We start from the raw sequence: 21,768 nt of genomic DNA, 5'->3' as shown, positions 1-21,768 counted from the left end.
TAAAAGCCAAAAAGAAAATTCTGTTCTCATCCTAGTTGAGGATATCTATAAAACATACGGGTTGCATGCCATTGTTCAGGAAGCTGGTAGTCACTAGTGATCATTGCTATTATTAGGAAGCTAATAGTCACCAGCGGTCATTACTTTTGGATTTAGCAATTTACTTACAATTACTTATAATTGCTAATTCCTAAAGGTAGGAATTGCACATTTATTTATCTGTCTACTGCTGTACTGCAAAGCACCTCCCAGCAGCGAAAAACATAAAATGAATGTGGATGGAATATAGTAGAAATACCTTCTACAGAGGTTAGAAGAAAATGACAATATTTGTGTGTCCACGTGGTTTGAATATGGAAGGAGACCATAAAAAGCGGGGGGGGGGGGCTTGAAAATTGCATCATGCGGTTGCATTAAGCACACAAGCTAGAACTTGCATTTCAGAACTCTAATATTTTATTTAACAGATTGGCATCAATATGATGACATAATATGTGTTAAACCCAACGAGAGTTTATGGCAGAAGATGAAGAATCGCATGCCATGGTGGAAAGATAAGGAAAAGCATATTGTGGAAGGGAAACAGATAGCAGCAAGAATAATGCTGGACAGCCTCTTCAGTATACTTCTTCCCTGGAGCCAGATTAACATCAAAAGCTTTTTCCAGCAGTTCCAGCAATTTTACTTTGTGAATAAAAAACCAATGGTAGATGAGGGAGAGCGGAAGGAATGGAAAGAGCTACAATTTGGAGAAGAGCAGGTATTCTAATCTCTTTATTACACACACAAATAGAACTTTGTGGCCAAACCTCTATAGAGTTTGTATCATCTTGACTGTGCTGGGCAAAGTGCTCATTGTTACAGTGCCCTTGGCACAAAATGATGCAGCTAAGTTATTAACCTGGGCTGAGTACTGAGTTCATATAATGCCTAGGAAAGGCGGAACATGGACTCAGTCATTGTGGGAATGAAATGCAACTCATCAGGGAATGCACTGAGCATTGTTCGGGAGGCAGGCCACCTCTGCGCATGTTCCACTGTGGACCACATAGGATTCTGGCATCAAGGGTATGCTCTGATGTTTAAAACAACTTTGTATTTCAAAAGTGAAACTGATGCAGGATTTAATTCAATTGGGAAACCATTTCTGGATTACAACTCTTATAGCACATCTGAAATTTGGGTTTCTCTTAATATAAAGTCTTTAATTGTTCCCGTAGAAATTACTGTAATTCCCAATTTTATGCTTTATAACGTGGGGACTATTTGTGTTGATATTCATATCTTGGATTTCAAAAATGACTGATAACTTTAGTTATATATTTAAAGCAATCATTGAAATATTGAAAATGTTAACCTAACTCTGTGATGGTTGTAAACTCCCTATTTACCTACCTTGCACTTTGTTTCTTGCTTTGTCTTTTTCCCCCTTCTCTTTGAAGTCTTTTTGTGGGTCTTTTCCTTTTTTCCTCTTAAAATGCTTAATTAAAAAATATTGATTGATTGATTGATTGATTCTGGTGTCATAATGGTCACATTTTGAAACAGTTGAAGTTCTGAAGACTTTCAGATTGTAGAAAGTAACTTAAATTGTGATGCATGAATAACTGTGGCCAAATCCTGGCAGCTCAGGAGCAATTACAGTTGGTGCAGCGGACATACAGTGGTACCTCTAGTTACGAACTTAATCCGTTCCGTGACTCTGGTTGCAACTCGAGTTGGTCGCAACTCGAGGTAAATTTTCCCATAAGGTTCAATGTAAATACAGTTAATCCGTTCCGCCCTCCGAATTTGGTCGCACCACGAGGCAAATTTCCCCATAAGGTTCGATGTAAAAACGGCTAATCCACCCTCCGAATTTGGTCGCACCACGAGGCAAATTTCCCCCATAAGGTTCAATGTAAATACATACCGTTAAACAGTTCTGAAACATATGCATTTTATTTTTAAACCACAAAAACATGAAAATAGTCGAGATGGTTGACTTCGCCATCTTGTACTCCAAGGCCAGATCAGTCACACGAATGCACGATCGTGCTTTTCTATAATGTCCTTCTTAAGTTCGATCGTCACTTTTTTCTTCAAAGCCTTATTCTTGCCAAGCCTGCTCTGCATTTTCTTTGGAGCCATGCTGACAAGCACACCAAACACCTTCCAAACGCCACAAAACACACCACAAGCCTCACCGAACGTCTCCTTGCTACCACGATCTCGCCCACAGGAAGCCGCGACTGCGTGGCAGCAGGGAAAATGGCCGCGGATCTGGTGCGTAACTCGAGGCGGAGTTCGCAAGTCGAGGTAAATTTTTGGGGCCGGAGCTGGTCATATCTCGAAAAATTCGTAAAGAAGGGGTTTCGTAACTCGAGGTACCACTGTAATTGCACAAATACATCCCTTTTCGTAGCTGCCACCTATGAATCCAGTGACAGTGGAGGATCAGCAAGCAGCCCGTAATGAAATCCCAGTTTCTGAGATATGCCCAATAGTGTATCCTGAACTTCCTTGAATTATGTTCAGCCTAATCTATTCCATTATCAACCTACACAATATTCAAGGGTAGTGATTGTTTCCTTGGAGTAAAATGGCAAGGGGGATGCCGTTAGCTGGCTGATGGCCACTCTTCTCCAATGCTTAGATTACCTCTCCTAGTGGTTTTGAGTAGACATTAAATAAAATATGAGACAAGATGGAATCTTGTCAGAGATTGTGCCTTTATAGAACTTGAAATTAAAATCAAAGATTTACTATTGGGTGTTCCCCACATACACATCTGCATGGATCTCTTCTCTTAATTATGGGGTCAGTCACATTCTGGCTGATTTAATTGGTCACCAAGGGCAAAATGTTGAATAAATACATGATAACCCTATTGTCTCCAGATACCTGGGCCGTGCCCTCAGCATGTACGAACTGAAAGAATTCTACAATAATGGGACAAATGGGTCTAGAAATTACATATTCTGACCTGTCCCAATACTGGAGTCCAAGCTGAGGAAGATGTGATTGACATTAATTACACAGGTGGTACAAATTGTTCCCTGTCAGCTACTGATTTTTCTCCCTTCCAGCATCCCAGCCAAGGAGGTGCTGAACTACTTTCAACAGATGCAATAAAAACAAGCAAGCACTGTTCACTTCCTCTACTGCTTCGATTAGGAATAGACCACACAATGCAACATTTTGTCCCGAGGTTTCTTCCATTTGTGCTCTGTCATCTCTTTTGCTTCATCATTCTCATCTTTGTATTAAAACTGGAAGCCTGGTAGCAGCATAGATTTTGCTGCCTGGGTTTTAGAGCATGGCAGGATTTGACAGCATTGCAGACGGATGAGATGGCAAATCACCCAGTACATCCAGGAAATCATTTAGATCTGTTGGACCCTTGAGTCTGATAATTGTTTGATTCACCACCTCTGCATTATCACTATTCCAGAAACAGAGAGCTATTATACAGCCTAACAGATTAATAGCTTGAATTAAACCAATTTCCTGTCCTCTGTAAGTTGGGAAACTGACCTGAAGCCGGAATTCCCTAGTTTGGACATATCAGGGAGTTCTGACTTAATCTAAATCAACTAAATGTACGAGAGGGTATTGTTGGGACGTTCTGCCTGTACTTTGGCTTATGAAGCCAGTAACCTGGCCAGTCACTGTTGTAACAGGCAAATAGACAAGAAAAGCAGGCTACTGTATACCTGTGGTTTGGCTGCAGCAGGAATTTCAGGCATTTCATGGACAGGAAATTAACCTCCGTACATACGTACTGCTGCAAAAAGGTAAACTCTCTTCATACGTAGCCTAATCTATAATGTGATTTCTTTGGGTTAGGTTCAGGACAATGTATGCACCTAGATGTTCTGTTTTTTAGCTATGGCTTATGCCTTAATATGATGCATGGTTAAAGGTGCAATTCTCTCTCTCTCTCTTTTAAAGTTGCAAAAGGTGATTGTGAATTACTTGATGGAAGAATCCAATTGCTTTCTCAACCAGAACACTTCAGCGTGCGACAAATTAGGCCTAGCACTGATCACCCTTACACTATGCAAAGATTACAACATTCCGCTATCCAAAAAAGAACTGGCACCGTTATGCACATTTCTTTGTCTGGAGAAATCACCAGCAGAAATAGCAAATGAAGCCAAGTGCTTCAGAGAGATGTTTCCAGAGTGTCAGGGGTATGTAACCTGACTTTGGGGAATATGGAAAGAATCTAGGGTGGAGTCGGGGTGCTGAAAGTTATGGTAGAAAGATGGTGGGTTTAGTTGGGAGGAAGGGAAGGCAAGGAAGCGGGTGTGTTATGCATGTCATATGTCTGCTGTTTTTTTTTGTTTTAATATGAATTGAATAGGTCTATTTGCTGCTTTGTTTTAGTTGATATGTGGGTGTGTGCATGTCTGGCACTAGAGCTTTTTTTTTTTCATGTGGTAGGTTTCTGAGAAGATCAGTGTAGTTTTCGTGACATAAATTGCTCAAATTGTTGCTTGTCTATAAATCTTATCAGTTTTCCCCATAACAGCAAGCCTGTGAGGTACAGTGGGGCAAAAAAGTATTTAGTCAGCCACCAATTGTGCAAGTTCTCCCACTTAAAAAGATGAGAGAGGCCTGTAATTTTCATCATAGGTATACCTCAACTATGAGAGACAAAATGGGGAAAAAAATCCAGAAAATCACATTGTCTGATTTTTAAAGAATTTATTTGCAAATCATGGTGGAAAATAAGTACTTGGTCAATATCAAAAGTTCATCTCAATACTTTGTTATATATCCTTTGTTGGCAATGACAGAGGTCAAACGTTTTCTGTAAGTCTTCACAAGGTTTTCACACACTGTTGCTGGTATTTTGGCCCATTCCTCCATGCAGATTTTCTCTAGAGCAGTGATGTTTTGGGGCTGTCGCTGGGCAACACGGACTTTCAACTCCCTCCAAAGGTTTTCCATGGGGTTGAAATCTGGAGACTGGCTAGGCCACTCCAGGACCTTGAAATGCTTCTTACGAAGCCACTCCTTCATTGCCCGGGCGGTGTGTTTGGGATCATTGTCATGCTGAAAGACCCAGCCACGTTTCATCTTCAATGCCCTTGCTGATGGAAGGAGGTGTTCACTCAAAATCTCACAATACATGGCCCCGTTCATTCTTTCCTTTACACGGATCAGTCATCCTGGTCCCTTTGCAGAAAAACAGCCCCAAAGCATGATGTTTCCACCCCCATGCTTCACAGTAGGTATGGTGTTCTTTGGATGCAACTCAGCATTCTCTCTCCTCCAAACATGACGAGTTGAGTTTAGACCAAAACGTTCTACTTTGGTTTCATCTGACCATATGGCATTCTCCCAATCCTCTTCTGGATCATCCAAATACTCTCTAGCAAACTTCAGACAGGCCTGGACATGTACTGGCTTAAGCAGGGGGACACATCTGGCACTGCAGGATTTGAGTCCCTGGCAGCGTAGTGTGTTACTGATGGTAGCCTTTGTTACTTTGGTCCCAGCTCTCTGCAGGTCATTCACTAGGTCCCCCCGTGTGGTTCTGGGATTTTTGCTCACCATTCTTGTGATCATTTTGACCCCACGGGGTGAGATCTTGCGTGGAGCCCCAGATCAAGGGAGATTATCAGTGGTCTTGTATGTCTTCCATTTTCTAATTATTGCTCCCACAGTTGATTTCTTCACACCAAGCTGCTTGCCTATTGCAGATTCAGTCTTCCCAGCCTGGTGCAGGTCTACAATTTTGTTTCTGGTGTCCTTCAACAGCTCTTTGGTCTTGGCCATAGTGGAGTTTGGAGTGTGACTGTTTGAAGCTGTGGACAGGTGTCTTTTATACTGATAACAAGGTCAAACAGGTGCCATTACTACAGGTAACGAGTGGAGGACAGAGGAGCCTCTTAAAGAAGTAGTTACAGGTCTGTGAGAGCCAGACATCTTGCTTGTTTGTAGGTGACCAAATACTTATTTTCCACCATGATTTGCAAATAAATTCTTTAAAAAATCAGACAATGTGATTTTCTGGATTTTTTCCCCCATTTTGTCTCTCATAGTTGAGGTATACCTATGATGAAAATTACAGGCCTCTCTCATCTTTTTAAGTGGGAGAACTTGCACAATTGGTGGCTGACTAAATACTTTTTTGCCCCACTGTAGGTTGGGTGAGAGAGATGAACTGGGTCAGAATCACCTAGTGAGCCTCCATGGCTGAAAGGGTACTTGAACCTGAGTCTTCTTGGTGCCAGTCGAGCATCTTAACCACTGCACCATGCTGGCTGTCATGTGACATATATAAATACGCATATCTGCTAAAAGCCACATTTCAAAAAAAATGCAGTGCCAGGCCAATATATGTATGTATGTATGTATGTATGTATAGTATGTATAAATTGAATTGCTAACTACTATTAAATTTGTTTATAAAACAAGCCTATTTGTAAAATTAATAGATCCCTTCCTTCATGGTCTCTCTTACAGACAAAAATACATTTCCTACATACACACATACGCACACCTCTTGGGAGGTGGAAAACATAACCTTTTCCCTCCCTCTCAGGATCTTTGTCTGAATTACTGTTGGAAGTAAGAATGGCAAGCTAATTTGTACAGCGAGATTCTGATAAAACCTTTTTTTTAGTAGATCTTAATTTCTTCTATCTCTTTCAGTATGGAGCAGAATTTGATAATGTTCTGTAATAGCTGTATTGAAGAAGACATTCAACAGTGGGTGTGGACACTCCCAATTCTTTACCTGTTTACTGTGGGTGATTCTGAATATAAAGTTAGGACTTGCCTTGAATCGGAAGAGAAATGGGCAAGGTTGGAAGGTATTCAGTATTTTAAATACAGAGATCCAAAAAGAAACTTGGATAAGTAAGTTTTTCAGCCTGTTGTTATCTTTATTTTTGAAATGATTTCTGAAATGATTTCTGCTTTTTTTTTTTTAAGTTGATTTGGGCTAAGGCATGGACCTTCAGTATTTATAGACTGGAAAGCTTGATTCCAAGAAATAGAAAGAGTGCCATTCGGCAATGTGACCTCCCAAGAAAATAAATGTTTGTGACCCTCACAAACAATATGATGTTAATAACAAGTTATCAATTGTTGCATGAATAATTAAAGCTTCTCCAGTGGTGTGGAACTTTTTGCATGATTAGTTCATAAAATGACTGACTAAATTACTGGGGTGCATGCAAAGGTTTCAAGAAAGAATTGAGAGTATTATCAAACAATATTGTGATATAAGAGAACATTATGCCTTGTAGGAAGTACTTCTGAAATGGTAACTACCAGTTAGGAAGTGTCATATTTTGGTAAAGTATTCTGATGGTTACTATTAAGTAACTAATATAATTGATCAAAATTTTCTTTGCCAGAATGCATCATGAATTCTCTTTTAAAGCAGAAATAGACATGCTGACTGGAACTGAAAGAGTAGGGCTTTAAACAGCCATTTCCTTTCTACTCAATTATGTTTGGCACCAAAGCATGTGGACTTTTTGTGTCAGTTAAAGAGTAACCTACACATCTGCGCTGCCGTGTATGTTTTTGGAATCATTTTTCTTTCGTTTTTGTAATTTGACATTGTTCTGTTTTAATCCGTATTGTAGTCATGCTTTGGGATTATTTTTTAATGAGTCAAAATGTATAATCAGTTTTATAAACAAATAAATATGGACTGCAAAGAAAGATCCAACAAGAAACATGAATAAATATGGTGCTCTTTGTTTAGCAAACAGTAATGATTTTTTCAGAAACATTGACAAAGCAGGTAACAGCAAAAGATTGGAAGGCTGGACCTAAAGCCGTGTGGTGCTCTACAGGTAGTCTTCAAGTGACCCTAACTGGGACCAGAATTTCTGTCACTAAGCAAAGAGGTTGTTAGGTGAAACATCACATGACCGCACCACTTAGCAACTGCCGTTCTGGTAGTCCTGGTTGTGGTCATTAGGCAAGGACTGTGCTGTCTTTAGGCAAGGACCTCATGCTTCTCCTGCCCTGCGTGAACGGCCGGCTCTATCCCACTGTCTCCTCCCCGGTCGGTCCTGGCGAGCTCCCTTTGGCAGACGATGCTGTGCTACCCTGCCATGCTCACCTCCATTTCAACTTCCCCAACCACCTGTCTTCCCCATCTCTGCCCTTTTGGCTGCCCTGCGCTCTGCCGCCACCACCTACTCCTGCTGCCCCCCGCCACCCCCCAGCTGATTACACCAACTTTGTCCTGCTGCTGCTGGTCCAAGAGCCAGGTGCTGGGCAAGGGTGTGGCCACTGAGGCCTTTGTGACACATGCAGCAAATGAGGCCTTTGAGGCACCTTGGGATGTGTGTGGCGAGCAAGGCCTCGCTCACCGCAAGCATCCCAGGGCTGCGTTGCAAGGTGTTACAAAGTTCTTGCTCGCCACGTGTATCCTGGGGCTGTGGTGTGGGGTGCCTAAATCCTGGGCCAGCAGCAAGAAGAAGATGGCAACGGCCAGCGGCGTAGGGTACAGATGGTGGGGAGATAAGCGGGGGGGGGGGGGAACTGAAGGATATGCTGCAGTCATAATTGCAGGCGGGGTGCCAAGCACACAAAATTTGATCATGTGACTTCAGGGGTACTGCAGTGACCATAACTTTGAGGACTGATCGTAACTACCATTTATTCAGTGCTTCATAACTTCAAACAGTCACTAAACGAATGATCATTAAGCGAGGACTACCTGTAATAATATAACAAGCTGGCTGTTTTGGATAGAAATTGGAGTACTAACTATAGAGTACTTTGTTCAAACTAGACATAGATTGGATCTCTTTTATCACCTGCTGTAGTCCAAAGAGCCTTCAGATTCAATGCATCCATCCAAAGACAACAATTTGAATTATTATCAATTTTGGAACATGTAGTTTCTGTAATGGAGGTGGCTAAACTTACAAAAAGTCTATGGCATTCTCTCCCTCTTTCTCTTTTTAAACTACATAAAAGAAGAAAGAGGGAAAAGACATGGCGGATGAAGAATAGTGGATGAATCAGTAAATAAAGGATTTACAATTATCATAAAAGTTAAAAGTCATTATTTCATTATTTTGTTAATTAATATATAGAATTAGGTTCATTATATCATCTTAAGAAATAACTTACACTCTATAACTAAAACATTAATATTGCTATTGTTACCATTTGTCATTGTTCCAAAAATAAATGCAGATAATCATGTAAAGGAGAAAGGAAAGGAGAAAATAAAATAATAAAGAGAAGAATCAGTAAAAACAATATTAAGTTCTAAATTCCCTCCCATCGTACCCAACTGGTGATTGCATCAAAATATTTGTGAACATTGAAATTGCTTCTAATTACTGTTTTTAGGTCAATTATTTCCCCCTTAAAAACTGTACTCCTAAAGTGTCTGATTTTGCCTTGTGTGACACATGAGGTATACAGGTAGTCCTCAGGTTACGACCCTAATTGGGATCAGAATTTCCATTGCTAAGTGAAGCGGTCATTAAGCGAAACATCACATGACCCTGCTGCTTAGTGATGACAGTCCCGTGTGCAGTTATTAGGGGAGGACCTCATGCTTCTCCTGCCCTGCACAAACTGCCTCCACCTCAACTCCCCCCCACCTATCTCCCCCATCTCTGCCCTTTTGGCTGCCTTGCGTAGCATGGCTGAGATAAGGAGGCCGCTGTATTCTGCAGCCACCACCTATCCACTGTTGCCCTGCCGCCCCACCACTACTGTCCCCAGGTGTCCCCCAGCTATGGCATGGGGACTCTGTCCCCACCCCTCAAGATTCTGTTAATGTAACCTTAAAATAAAGTAGAATTAGCTCATCTGTTTGTATTTCCCGTCTGGTCTACCTCGCAAGGCTGACATCAACCTTGCAAATCTCAAAGTACATCTCTCCCCCCCCATCACCTTTACAGCCCAAGAAACTAGGGAGAGTCCCTTCTGAGCCTCTTGCCCCACCCAGATTCCTGCAGTAGGCCAAGTTGACTTTTATCTGACAGTTCCCTTGGCTGCATCTCTCCACCTTGTCTCCCAAAATCATTCCCACATATCATGGTACTTATTGGAATGTCAGTCTCTTCCCAAATGCGGTATTTAAACTACTGTATCTTTGCACTTTTACAAACTTGGGGTCTCTCACCTCTACTAATAGGTACCTCTTGCTTCTCAAGGTCCTATTTTAGATGCAGCCTTAGTAGCACTCAGTAAGTGCTGAGTTCATTATTAGAGGAAATAATAAAGAAGACAAAAAATATCAATGTATTGATTACTTCCATATCTTGAAAAAGATTACTTTTTGAAATGAAAATGTAGCCTTCAAGGCTAAATTTGGTCTCGGAATTTGTTTACTCCCCTTTGAAACTTTCTTAATTCAGTTTCTTTAAGTACATTTCTTGGTCATTTCTGAGTCAGCAAACCCAGTTCTTTTGGGTGTAGCAGCTGATAAATGCAAAACCAACCTGAAATTTCTAATGTTCTAGGACTATGGATTCATAGTTCCTCACATTCCATATAATTTTGAGATTGAAGCTCCTAAAAAAAGTAGAAATACAGAAAATATTCATTGTGCCATGTTTTTATTCACATTTCTGTGTAATTGTCATGCTTTTCTGTGTCTTGAAAAGGAATGTAATGATGCAAAAGAAGCATTTGCTGAAAGGAAGCCAAACATTATTTAGATCCTGGTTCTGCTTGTTACCACTGGGGGACCTGGTGGAATTTATCTCTTGCTGTTCTCCTGATCCATTGGACTGTCTTCTGGGAACTTTTTATAGACTGAGGTTGAAAATGGACCTTCGTAGCTGTCAGGTTTGTTCTGATTTCTAATTAACATTTTTAATCATCTTTTCTGATGATATCAAAGGATAGATTACCAGAGGCTTAATCCCATGCACAACCCGTAGGTTTATCATAGGTTTGTGGTTACTCCTGATATGAAGTATGTGTCAGCATGTATGAGAACTTTGGTTGGCCAAGCTGTTCTAGTAAATTCGTCCATTAAGGCCTGACTCACAGATTTGACATCAGTTTGGCATACATCTGCTACTTTTGGCCACTGGGTAGAATAACCTCCCCAGGTGAGGACATATTGTTTGCCCTGGGTATCTTCAGACAGACTGGACTCACAATATCCACCATTCGCCTTTGGAAGGGTCCCGTATTAACAGTAGGCTGCAAAGGGGCTTTATTCTTATCAGAACAGTACTCCATGTGCTGGCATATGTCACAGAATTTCATATAGGCAGATACATCTCGTTCACTTGGGTAGTAATGAGCCAGATTTGGCAGCCTCAGGCAAAACCAGGTCAACCCCATGAGCTCAGAATAAGGGTCATAAGCAACTCTGTACCCTTAAGGAAATACTGTCTGCATAGAATTTCCATTTTTTATATATTGTGGCTCTCAGTATTCCTTGGGGGGGTATCAGCCCCACTAAGTAGACCAAACCCAGGCAATCAGCTCCAGGAAGGCTAAAACTTCTTTTATTGACATTGGAAGTAATAGCAGAAACTTGCAAGTCTGATTGTGCTGTACCTCCCCCTTCCCCTTATGCTTCAGTGAATTAGGGAGGCACCTCCTTGAGCCACTTCTGAATGTTATCTTGTTCTAGACTTAAAAAGAATACTTCAGCTGCTTACTTTCTACAGGGGATAAAACACTTTCTGATAATTCCTGGATTGTTGTGTCTCCCGGAAGGCCTTCATCCCAGCCATGCCGTTGCTAGTTGGTCTTGGTCTGTGGATCAGATTCAGAGTGTGGGCGGGGGTAACCAGTGTAAATCCCATTGGGTTGCTGTCCCCTGAATCCTTATTTTCAGAGTCAAGGAGAGTTGTCACTGGAAACCCTGCCAGATCAGTTGTGGTTGTTCTTCCTGCAGTTGAGGGGGTGTCAGCCCTACAAAGTAGACCAGATCAAGAAATCGACTCCATAGGAAGATTATAACTCTACTTTATTGAGTTAGGCTATAGTAAGAGAATCTTCCAAGTCTGCTTGTGTTTTACTTTCCCTCCCTCTTATACCCCATTGAGTCAGGGAGGAGCCAGCCTGAGTCTCTTTCTAGTACTTTATCCTTTCCCAGGACTTGAGGAATGCTTCTGCCCTCGTTTCTGTAACAGCTTCTGAACATTTCCTTTAAGGCATTCTCCATGACTCTCTGCAGGGGGACACTTAGACATATTTATGAGTTAATGATAACGGGTAAAAAAAGAGATTTGGGTGTGAATTTGGTCATCTGTTTCCTTCCCTTTTTCTTCTTCTTGAAAATAAAAGAAGGGGAAAAATTGCACAATTCTAGCTTTAATGAGATGGATATTGGATTCAAAGAAACTTGTAAGAAAGGGGAAAGAAAGAAATGAATATCCACTTTGAAATAAACTTCCCAACCAAGAGAAAAGAAGAAGAAAAACCCTTCATATTCATTTAGGCTCACTCTTTTTGTTTGAATTGCTGCTTTCCACAACATGTGTTTGCAGAGTTACACACAGGGTTGTGGTGGTTTGGCCTCCATGACATCCACAAGTGGGTTCTCTAAGTCTTCCTCCCACAATCCCCATTGTTGAAGCCTCCCATAATCCATGAGGTGTGGTCTCTCTGGTTGTTATTGCCACCATTCTGTACATAGACATTTCCTCTCTGCATCTTTCTCTCAGAAGGCAGTATACAGGACTGCTACTTTCTCCTCTTGCCCGTCGGTAGCTAACAATGAGTTGTAGGCTCAGTTCTCTGGCAAAATGAGTGCATGGGTTTCAGAAAGAAGATATAAGTTGTTATGTACTGTATGTTTAGATATGCTAATTGTCCAGCTCTTCTCCAGGGCAAGATGTGTTTCTTACAAATGGAGGGATTCAGATGCCACAGCAAAACACACAGAGACACACACACATACCCCTTTAGGCAGCAAACTATAAAGCTAGGCATTGACACTTGATTGGGAGATGTTTGTCTAAAACAGTGATTTGTTTATCTGACTGAGCTTTTTTCTCTGTTTTAGGTGAAAGAACTTTTAGGGAAGGTGTTGCACATCCTGTCAGAGAAAAATATGTAAGTAAAATGTGCATATACTTTTCTTTTAAAAAGCATTCATTTAGAACATGCCTCACTGAAGTAAACAATAGAAAAATTGATGGTGAATTATTTTTTGTAGCTTATTTTGTCAAGCTGACAATGGTAATTCAGTGGATATCATAACTAGATCTGCTCAGGTATTTGAGGAGGTACTTCACTTAATCAGGTATTGGAATGAACAGCTGATGTGTGTGCAGTTTCTAGACAAAACATACCCAGAAGCCGCCATTTGCAAAACTGACCTGCTGACCAAAAGTGTGACCCCGCCTTATGAGGCAAAATGGCAGACTTCTACCATGGCCCTCGCTGTCTCAAGGTAGCGTGATGGCTCTGTGCAAGATAAAAGTGTTCTGTCAAGTGGGTTGCTCATGATCCACAAACTACTAGTCATCAAAGATTCCATATTATTTTAATAACCATAAATACTAGTGGATAAAAATGTTTTAAGAGAAGTTACAAAGATTTATTTTTTTATTTACCAACATTAGCATGCCACCTCCATGTACGACAATGTCATGATTAGTATGTCACAGTTAGGATACTAGAGGAGGAGAATTGGAGACCATCTAGAACAAAGTGGGAAGTGGTTTTGAGGAAGGGAGAAACATAAAATTGGCCTCACTCTCCCTCCGGTTGGAATCTTTTCAAATCTTAGTCCCTTCCATAGACAAAGAGAGTCAGAAGCATTTTCAGCCTCAGGCATCATTGTGTTGTGTGATCATGCACAACAGCCTGGGTACACAAAAATATTACCAGAATATTAAATGTTTCAGTCATCTTTTGTGGAGCCTCTCCAGAGTCATTCTGGTGCCCCTGGGTGCCATGTAGCCACCTGCTGTCTCAGTGTTTTTTTCATTTAATAAATTTAAGAAATGAAAGAACCTCTGGTTTTGCTCTTCGTCGAAGCTGATCTAATCATGCATCTGCTTTTCATTGATCAACCTATGCAATTCCAAACCAGTATTGTGCAAAAAAACACCAGACGTGTGCCAGAAAACGTGCTTATAAAAAGAACCCATTGAACTGCAGAGAATGTTTGTTGTAATTTAAATGAATGCATTTTGTAGTCATTTACAATTTTCTATCTGTGATGGGGGTATCTCTCTGATTTGGGAAGGTAAGCTGTAATGTCAAACCTGCTTTTGATCTCATTCTGTGACAAAGTTGCTTAGGAAAGGTTATTTAATATCTCTATTCTAGTTACAGAGTACAGGTAGTCCTTGACTTATGACCACTCATGTCAGTGAACATTCAGAATTAGGACGGTGCTGGATGAGGGGGACTTGCAACCAGTCTGCGAAGTTGCGACCATTGTAATCTGGGCACCTGGCTCGCAATTACGATGTCACAGCAAGCCATAGTCACATGAACACCATTTGCAACCTTCCCTGCTGGCTTCCCACAAGCAAAGTCAATGGGGAAGCTGCCAGGGAAGGTTGCAAGTTGCTCCTGTAAGTCGCTTCCACTGCCCTTGCCGGCCCTCCCATGCTTCCCAGCACTTCCCTGCAGCAGCCCCCCCCCCCCATTGGCCCATGCTCCTTACCTGGAACTCCCACCTCTTCCCACTTAATGACCCATGCAATCCTGGGGTTGTGATAGCAACCAGGACTGCTGTCACTAAGCAGTGTGGTCACGTGATGTTGCACGTTATGATAGCATTGCTTAGCGATGGCAACCCCAGTCCCAATTGCTGTCATAATCCCAGGACTACCTGTATTTTGCTAGGCCTCTGTTTTAGGCTTAACTTTGATAGTAGGCAGTTCTCCAGTCCTGAAACATATTTGGAATTTTGTGAGTAGTGTTTGCATTCACAAAATGGCTTCTAAAGAAGAACTCCTAGTTTGCAAAATGAGTGCAATGATGGGGTGCCATGTACTTAAGTATCCTAATATTGGTACTATTAGATGGACGGTGACAAACCTGACATATAAAAATGAAAATATATATATAAATAGTATTGTAAATGCATTTAATAAGATGAAGAGAAGTATTTTACATTCCTTATAAGCTCATAGATGAACTAAGCTTATACAGTGAAGTTTTCATTGCAAGTATCGCTTTGCATTCTGAGTCATTTTTGTTATGTGTATTTTTAATGTGCATTTCTGGTGTCTCTTAATTGCAAAAATATGTAATTTTTCTACAATTCAGTATAATTCAGCAAAATGATTGGAGCTGCTCCGCTTCTGTCTGTCAAAAACTTCATGAGATATGCAGCACTCGAGTCCTGGCAATAAGAGAATACAAGTTACTAGCTACAGCAGTTGAGATTGTTTCAGCGATTCTTGCACTTAAGCCTGCAGAGGTAAGCTTCTCTCTCTTGCCCTTTAGTAGTTCATCAAGATGAGTGGGGAAAAGATTCTCTGGATCCCCCTGAGACTGACCACTTATGGGGGGAATTCACTGGGACAAATAGCTTTGTTTTGGGGAGGTAGTTATATGAAACGCATAGCCAGCACGGAAGTTCCATCACTGTTTTGTAATAGTTCAGTCAGACAAAAGTAAAGGAGTTTAAAATTCACAAAGTAATTTGACTTGAAATTCACAACCCTGATGGGATGAGAACAGTTAGTTTACAATCGGACCTGGCATAGATTTGGCACTGCTTAGGGGCACACTGGATTTAACTATACCTAGTCTTCCCTATTTTGACATGCAAAGGAAATAGCCATGGAGACCCCAAGAAGCTTCCAGGGAGGGACCTGAAGTCTGGGTTTTCCCTTCCATGTTCAAATTTCACAGATCTCAGTAGGAGGAATGCATCATTCTGTGATGCCTGGATTATCCTTCCAAACATTTTAGGATTATAGTTGAAATAAAGTAAGCGGATTGTACGTCAGTCACATTGGCAAGATTTATCTTAAGGGACCTAGGAAGCATGCCTTCTCTTCTGCGGCACCGCCCTCTGGAACAGCATCCCCACCAGAGACGGAGGGACCCCTTTCTCCTGGGGTTCCAAAAAACCCTTAAAACCTGGCTTTGGTCCTAGGCTTGGGGTTAATGTGTTGCAGGGTGCTGTTGTGCTGCGTTTTCATGGTTGTTTTTAGTCCGAGCTGGCTTGTTTGTTTTGTTTATGTTTTTAATTGTTTTAATGTAGTATTATATTTTGTAAGTTGCTCAGACTCCACTTAAGTGAGCGGCTATATTCAATCTTTTTATTATTATTATTGTTACTACTACTACTACTACTATTATTATTATTATTATTATTATTATTATTATTATTTATTATTGTAGGTGGGTAGCTGCCTCTAGGTAGATTTTCCTCTCTTAAAATTTTACTTCTGCTAATTCAGGTAATATTCTGCTCTTTTGTTAACAAATTATATTTTTCTTTACATATGACAGGTTTCAGAAAAGGACATTGCCACAATGACATTCCAAAATGTTTGTAAAACTACTAAGGATTGGTTTTGTAAGTGTCTTCCAAAACGTCTGCTGAGACAACAATCAACATCAGTTATGTTTTATTTGAAAGAGGAACTTGAGGTTTGTATTTTGGAACTGCAACTATATCTAGATTTTATCCAGAACACTACCATTTGTAATTTCCTTTTTCTTTTAACAGCACTCCTAATTTATTTTCCTTGCCTCTGGTAATCTTCATAAAGAAAACTGTTTCACGCATGAATTTTTGCCTTGTTATTTTGGTACATTGTAACATGAACCAGCATCTCTGTTGATCATCCTAGCCTATCAGGGGCACATCTCACCAATTGTAATATTTTTCTCAGTTCTTTACAAGTCTACAGTGTGATACTTCAGAAAGATTAGAGGACAGAGAAAAGAGAGACTAACATTGAAAAGTAATTATTTTATTCTAGAAATTATGAAAATTGTTTGGATACTTCCTTATTCTTCAGGTACATGAGTTGTAAAAGCAGAAGGCATAATAGGATCTCAGATTGTAGTTTCCTTCAGGTGTGAAGGTGGAGCTTAACCTGATTTATTACACTACCCAGTTTAGGTTTCCAATTCTTTCTCCCTTTTATTATAGTTAATTGGTGCTTCATACCTTAAAAGCATATATTCTTTCCTAATAGGTGATGAAGTATTCCAGCATTAAAGTTAAAGAAATATTTCCATTTGAGTTGAATAGATACTCTGGTTCCTACTTCTTCTTCCTTAAACAGTTTTTCATTTGTCGTTTTAAAATGTAAAATAATGCTTTCTTTGTAGGTATGGGATCACTTTTTGAAAATAAAGTTTCCTAATAGCAGTAATTCTGAAGACTGGAAAGAAGCTTTAATTACAGTTTTGGAAGGCAGAATTAAACAGGTACCTAGATAGATAGACATCATATGAATGAGATACTAGTCTGCTTGTGGCAATTGATTGAGATCTGTATGAGCATAACCTACTTGAAATGAATGGAGAGCTTTTATGTAACACTTTTGTGACTCTTGCATCCTGTTGTAATGGTATTAAACCAAGATTAGTATGATCAGTATCATATCTGAGCAATTACAGCTTGGAGTTTCAGAGGGCTTTCAGACATTCTGAATATGATTTTGGACAAAGAATGAATCACTTGGATAACATAATCTTATTAAATCGTTTGTTTTGAGCTTATGTGTGGTTGTGCAAATTATAATTTATTGCTTAATGTATAGTGTGAATCAACTCTGTTCAACAGTTAATGGTTAAAATATGGCTTGGCACAGTATATAAACCAAGCCAATATTTGGCTTTGCTTCTACAACAATCTTTCCTAACCTGATGTCCTCCAAATGTGTGGGAACCACAATTCTCAAAATTCCTGGGCTCTTGGTATTTAACATCAGGTTGGTTCATAAGAAGATCTTTCTTGTCTGTTTTTGGAAGAGAATGCAGAACTGGTATGCATTATTGAGAACTGATGAGAGTGCTGCTGTGTCCCTCTCCGAGATTTGCACTTCTAGATTTCAGGTCCTTCCCCAGCAGGGATGGGGAGGGTGGAGGATATTAAACTTTGGAGAGATTCTGCCTGTGGCCAGGGACTCTGTCCCAGAGATAGTGGGGTGTAAATGTCTATATGTTAAGGTGGCTGTAGGGACAACTTGGGTATCCTTCTGGTGCATCAGCCACTATGCTGCATGGCAGATGCCCTCTGTGAGCCTTTGATTTGGCTTCAAGGCTGGTATTTGTGACCTCTCATTTTTTGGTGTTAGGTGACTTCAGTCTCCATACTCTCAGGGCTGGTTCATGTAGGGCTTGGGAGTTCATGATCTCCATGGCAATCATGGGATTGTCCCAAGTAATTTTCTCTGGCGCAACGCATGTAGGTGGGAAGTTTGGACCTCACTTTCATCTCCGAGCAGATAGTTGGTGATTTGCATATGCAGAACATCTCCATCAGCCCTTTGCCATGATCAGATCACTTTCTAGTCCAGATTAGTTTAATTGCCATCCTGACTTATGGTAGTGTGATCAGACTCCAGGCACATTAAGAATGTGTTGGACTACTGTAGTGCATTCTATATGGGGCTACTTTTGAAGACCACACAGAAGTTTCAGTCCAGAAGGAAGCAGCTGACACAAACAAGTCACACCTGTGTTCTGGGCCTCATACAGGCTTCCTGTTAACTTCCATGTGGAATTCAGAGTGCTGGTTTTGACTGCACATGGCTTGATACTGAGGTATTTCCAGGACCATCTCCACTCAGTTTTAAGCTGTCCAGTATGGAGCTCCTGGAAGAAACTACTGGTAGTCTCCCTTTTCAATGAGCTTAGGGAATGGGGGTCTACAAATGTTTCTTTGTGGCAGAATCAATGTTATAGAACTCCCTGCCCCCTGAAATCCAATCAGTTCATATCTTGCTAGGCTTTGAGAAATTATTAAAAACAGAATTGTTAAGAGGACTTTAGATTTCTAGATGTCACTGTCTTTTTTATTTCTTGTTAAAGAATATTTTTGTCTTGTGGTTTAACGTTTGGGAACTGCTTATTTATTATGTGATTTTAATTGCGCCATGGACATTTTATTGTTGTGATTGTAACCCTCTGAGAGTCTCTCAACTGTGCCAGTCCCCCCCCCAAAAAAGGAATACATTAAGAGATTCAATAAATGCCCAGTCATTGTAGAAAGGCTATTGCAAAAGAGAATAGTATACGGTAGATTTTAAAGAATAGATCTGAAGATTCTCCTAACATCTTACAGTGCTGCTTGAAATTAGAGATACATTTGAGGTAACCTGTGTCATGTCCCATTTCCATCCTGAACAAGCAGAGCATCATTTTATATATTTTGAAAAATAATTCATTATAATCAGATCTTACCGCCATAATCACTAAATTCTTGTCTTCCCATGTTTCCACTTGAGAGAATATAAATATTTTAAAACCCCAAATTCTGCTTTGTTTTTCTTTTGGTGTTTCCTAATAGGAAGATGCTGTTGAACAAATTAAAGCCTTCTGTAGTTGTTATGAGGAAATTAAAAAATTCACTTCTGTGATTTTGAAAACATTTGAAAACTGTGCCATTGAAGCTATTGATTCAGCATACCAGGTAATTTATCTAAAATCAAAGATTGTCTAATATTTTATTGGGAGTAAATAGGATTGTTGCTATGCTTCAAATAGTCGCAGATTTAGGCTTCCTGGCATATGTGGCTTCTCCTTCCAAGCTGGCTGACAGGTGCACTGCCTAAACATCTTAGTAGGCAGGACACAGACAATGGTATGTTGCTTTGCAAGGGAGTCTCTAGATTGTAGCTGGATGTTGGTTATACTTGTGCATACAACCCAAAATATACCAAACCCTGACCTGTAATGTGTCCTTGCCATAACTATGTAATTTAAAATTTTTAGCATGGATTTTTAAAAAAATTTTTATGTTCCGTTACTGTAACCCACTATAGAAGGAAAACCTTAGTGTCCCTAGTTTCATGTTTTTCAATTCATTAAGTCAGTTTTTTAGTATATATTACCTCTGTTTGTAGGAGGTCTGAATTAGCTCCTTCTGCTGATTGAGCTTTTTATATTTTTCAAAACAGGGATGTCCTTTGTCATGATCCTTCCTTTGTTCCAGTAGTTGATTCTCACACTCATTATGAATAGGAACTAATGTTTGTTCTCAGCCCATTCCTAACATCTCATCAAGGTCATTCTGTCTCTTTCAGAATTGAAGGTTGATTAATTTGGAGTAACCCTAACAATGTACTGCCTAGGTTACACAATACTAAGGATTGTTGTTCAGTCTGTAGTTATAGTACAGTATAGAAAAGTGAGAGGAAGGACCTTCGAGTCCTGCCCGCACACCATGTTTCCGTTTATAAGAACCTGCATCCCCACAGAGTGGTGACTGTCTCTGTTGTAAGAGGAGTATCTATCTCAGCAAGTAGAAGAAAAATTCACATGGAAGGAAAAATACATTTTCAGTGGGGAAGTCCCATTACATGATGAACTGAATTTTGTGACAATCTTGACATTGTGTGATAGAATGAATTAATTACTGTCTAATACTGCATTTTTTATGTGTGTCTTTTCTAGAAACAAAAGAATCTACTTGAGTTGATATCTTCATATGATCTGAACAAGCTGGGTAAAGTTATATCTGCTGCCATCATAAAATCTTGGCCAAGGGATGAAATGGGGAAGCCTTTGACAGACTTTCAAAGTATACTAAAGCATCTGCTTGAATGGCAAGACAGCAGACATATATTCATTTTCAATCGTATGTATATCATTTAAATGATCATTGTTGTAGTCAGGGGAAGTATGTAAAGGAGCAAAGTAGCTATATAACATAGAAAATATAATGAATAATGGAGGAGTTATATTGGATATTTCAGACATTTGGATATTTCAGACATGTATATTGTATGAAATTATGATGAATTAATAATCTGCTTCATGAATGTTCATTGATATTTTGAAAGAATATATAGGGTTTTTTTTTAATTTTCCCCTTTGGTAAAAATAATATGGTCACATCAGTGAAGCAGGGCTGTGAAAAATGAGATGTAGCAGAGTATGCATGTGGGTGGGACAGGAAAGTGAGAATAAGTCATCTTGCATGGGGTTGTTTCCAGGTGACACAGGGAAAGGAGCTAACCTGAGCAATTTAATGCCCCCAAATCTTATAAGTACTTACTGTTTTTAATATATTTAACAGGTGCAGAAGAAAACATTCTGAACCAATTTACTGAAGATGCTCGATTATTAATGGCCACTGCGGAATCTTTGTTTGAAAATGTTGTCAATGCACTTGTAACAGGCAATATTCTGATTAAGCATTTGGAGCTAATTTTAAAGCATAAGACACAATTCATAAGTAAGTCTCTTTTGCATATATAAATGGAGAGAGGGATAAATTGTATGAATGCAGTTTAATCACATGGTTAAATGGGCTTTATGAAATGAAATCACCATGACAATAAAGAAATACATTTCTGTATTTATCTGGTGTCATCTTAGAAGAACAGTCATCTGTGAATGAGAAGGAATAGAATATCTCTTTAAGATGGTGCATGCCAACTGCTGGCTTCAGCATATTGCCTTAAATATGTTTTGTTTAAAAATCAAAGGAATTTAAGTTGAATAATAGTAGGGTGAGGATACAGCCTTGCTTAACACTTTTATTAGTGAAGATGGGTTCGGTTAGATCAGCAAGGATATTACCTTTAACTCGAGTGGCTCTGCCACGGTGTACTAGCGTTATGAGCCTAAAAAGACAGCAGCCTATCATTGTGGTGGCTAATTTTCTCCAGAGTCATCCATGGGTCATTCGTGGAATAGAATCAAAGGCTGCCTCAG

At 39.9% G+C, this 21,768-nt stretch overlaps 1 protein-coding gene across 1 annotated transcript in view; it reads left to right on the top strand.

The window, feature by feature from the left end:
• Nucleotides 1-21,768, top strand: part of RNF213 (ring finger protein 213) — a 98,965-nt gene that overhangs the window by 13,882 nt on the left and 63,315 nt on the right. Inside the window, exons 9-19 of the mRNA XM_088138383.1 lie at nt 468-760; nt 3,934-4,175; nt 6,649-6,855; nt 10,593-10,776; nt 12,959-13,008; nt 15,184-15,337; nt 16,381-16,521; nt 17,212-17,310; nt 19,397-19,519; nt 20,503-20,686; nt 21,128-21,286. Of these exons, the coding sequence (XP_087994509.1) occupies nt 468-760; nt 3,934-4,175; nt 6,649-6,855; nt 10,593-10,776; nt 12,959-13,008; nt 15,184-15,337; nt 16,381-16,521; nt 17,212-17,310; nt 19,397-19,519; nt 20,503-20,686; nt 21,128-21,286 (1,836 nt within the window). The remainder of the gene's footprint in view (nt 1-467; nt 761-3,933; nt 4,176-6,648; nt 6,856-10,592; nt 10,777-12,958; nt 13,009-15,183; nt 15,338-16,380; nt 16,522-17,211; nt 17,311-19,396; nt 19,520-20,502; nt 20,687-21,127; nt 21,287-21,768) is intronic.

This window comes from Python bivittatus, unplaced genomic scaffold (assembly GCF_059951505.1).
Source record: "Python bivittatus isolate LINGU-HERP-01145 unplaced genomic scaffold, Pbiv_v1 ctg000220_np1212, whole genome shotgun sequence".
Lineage (NCBI taxonomy): Eukaryota > Metazoa > Chordata > Lepidosauria > Squamata > Pythonidae > Python > Python bivittatus.
The sequence above is the reverse complement of the archived record's forward strand: the minus strand, read 5'-3'. Positions and strand labels throughout refer to the sequence as shown.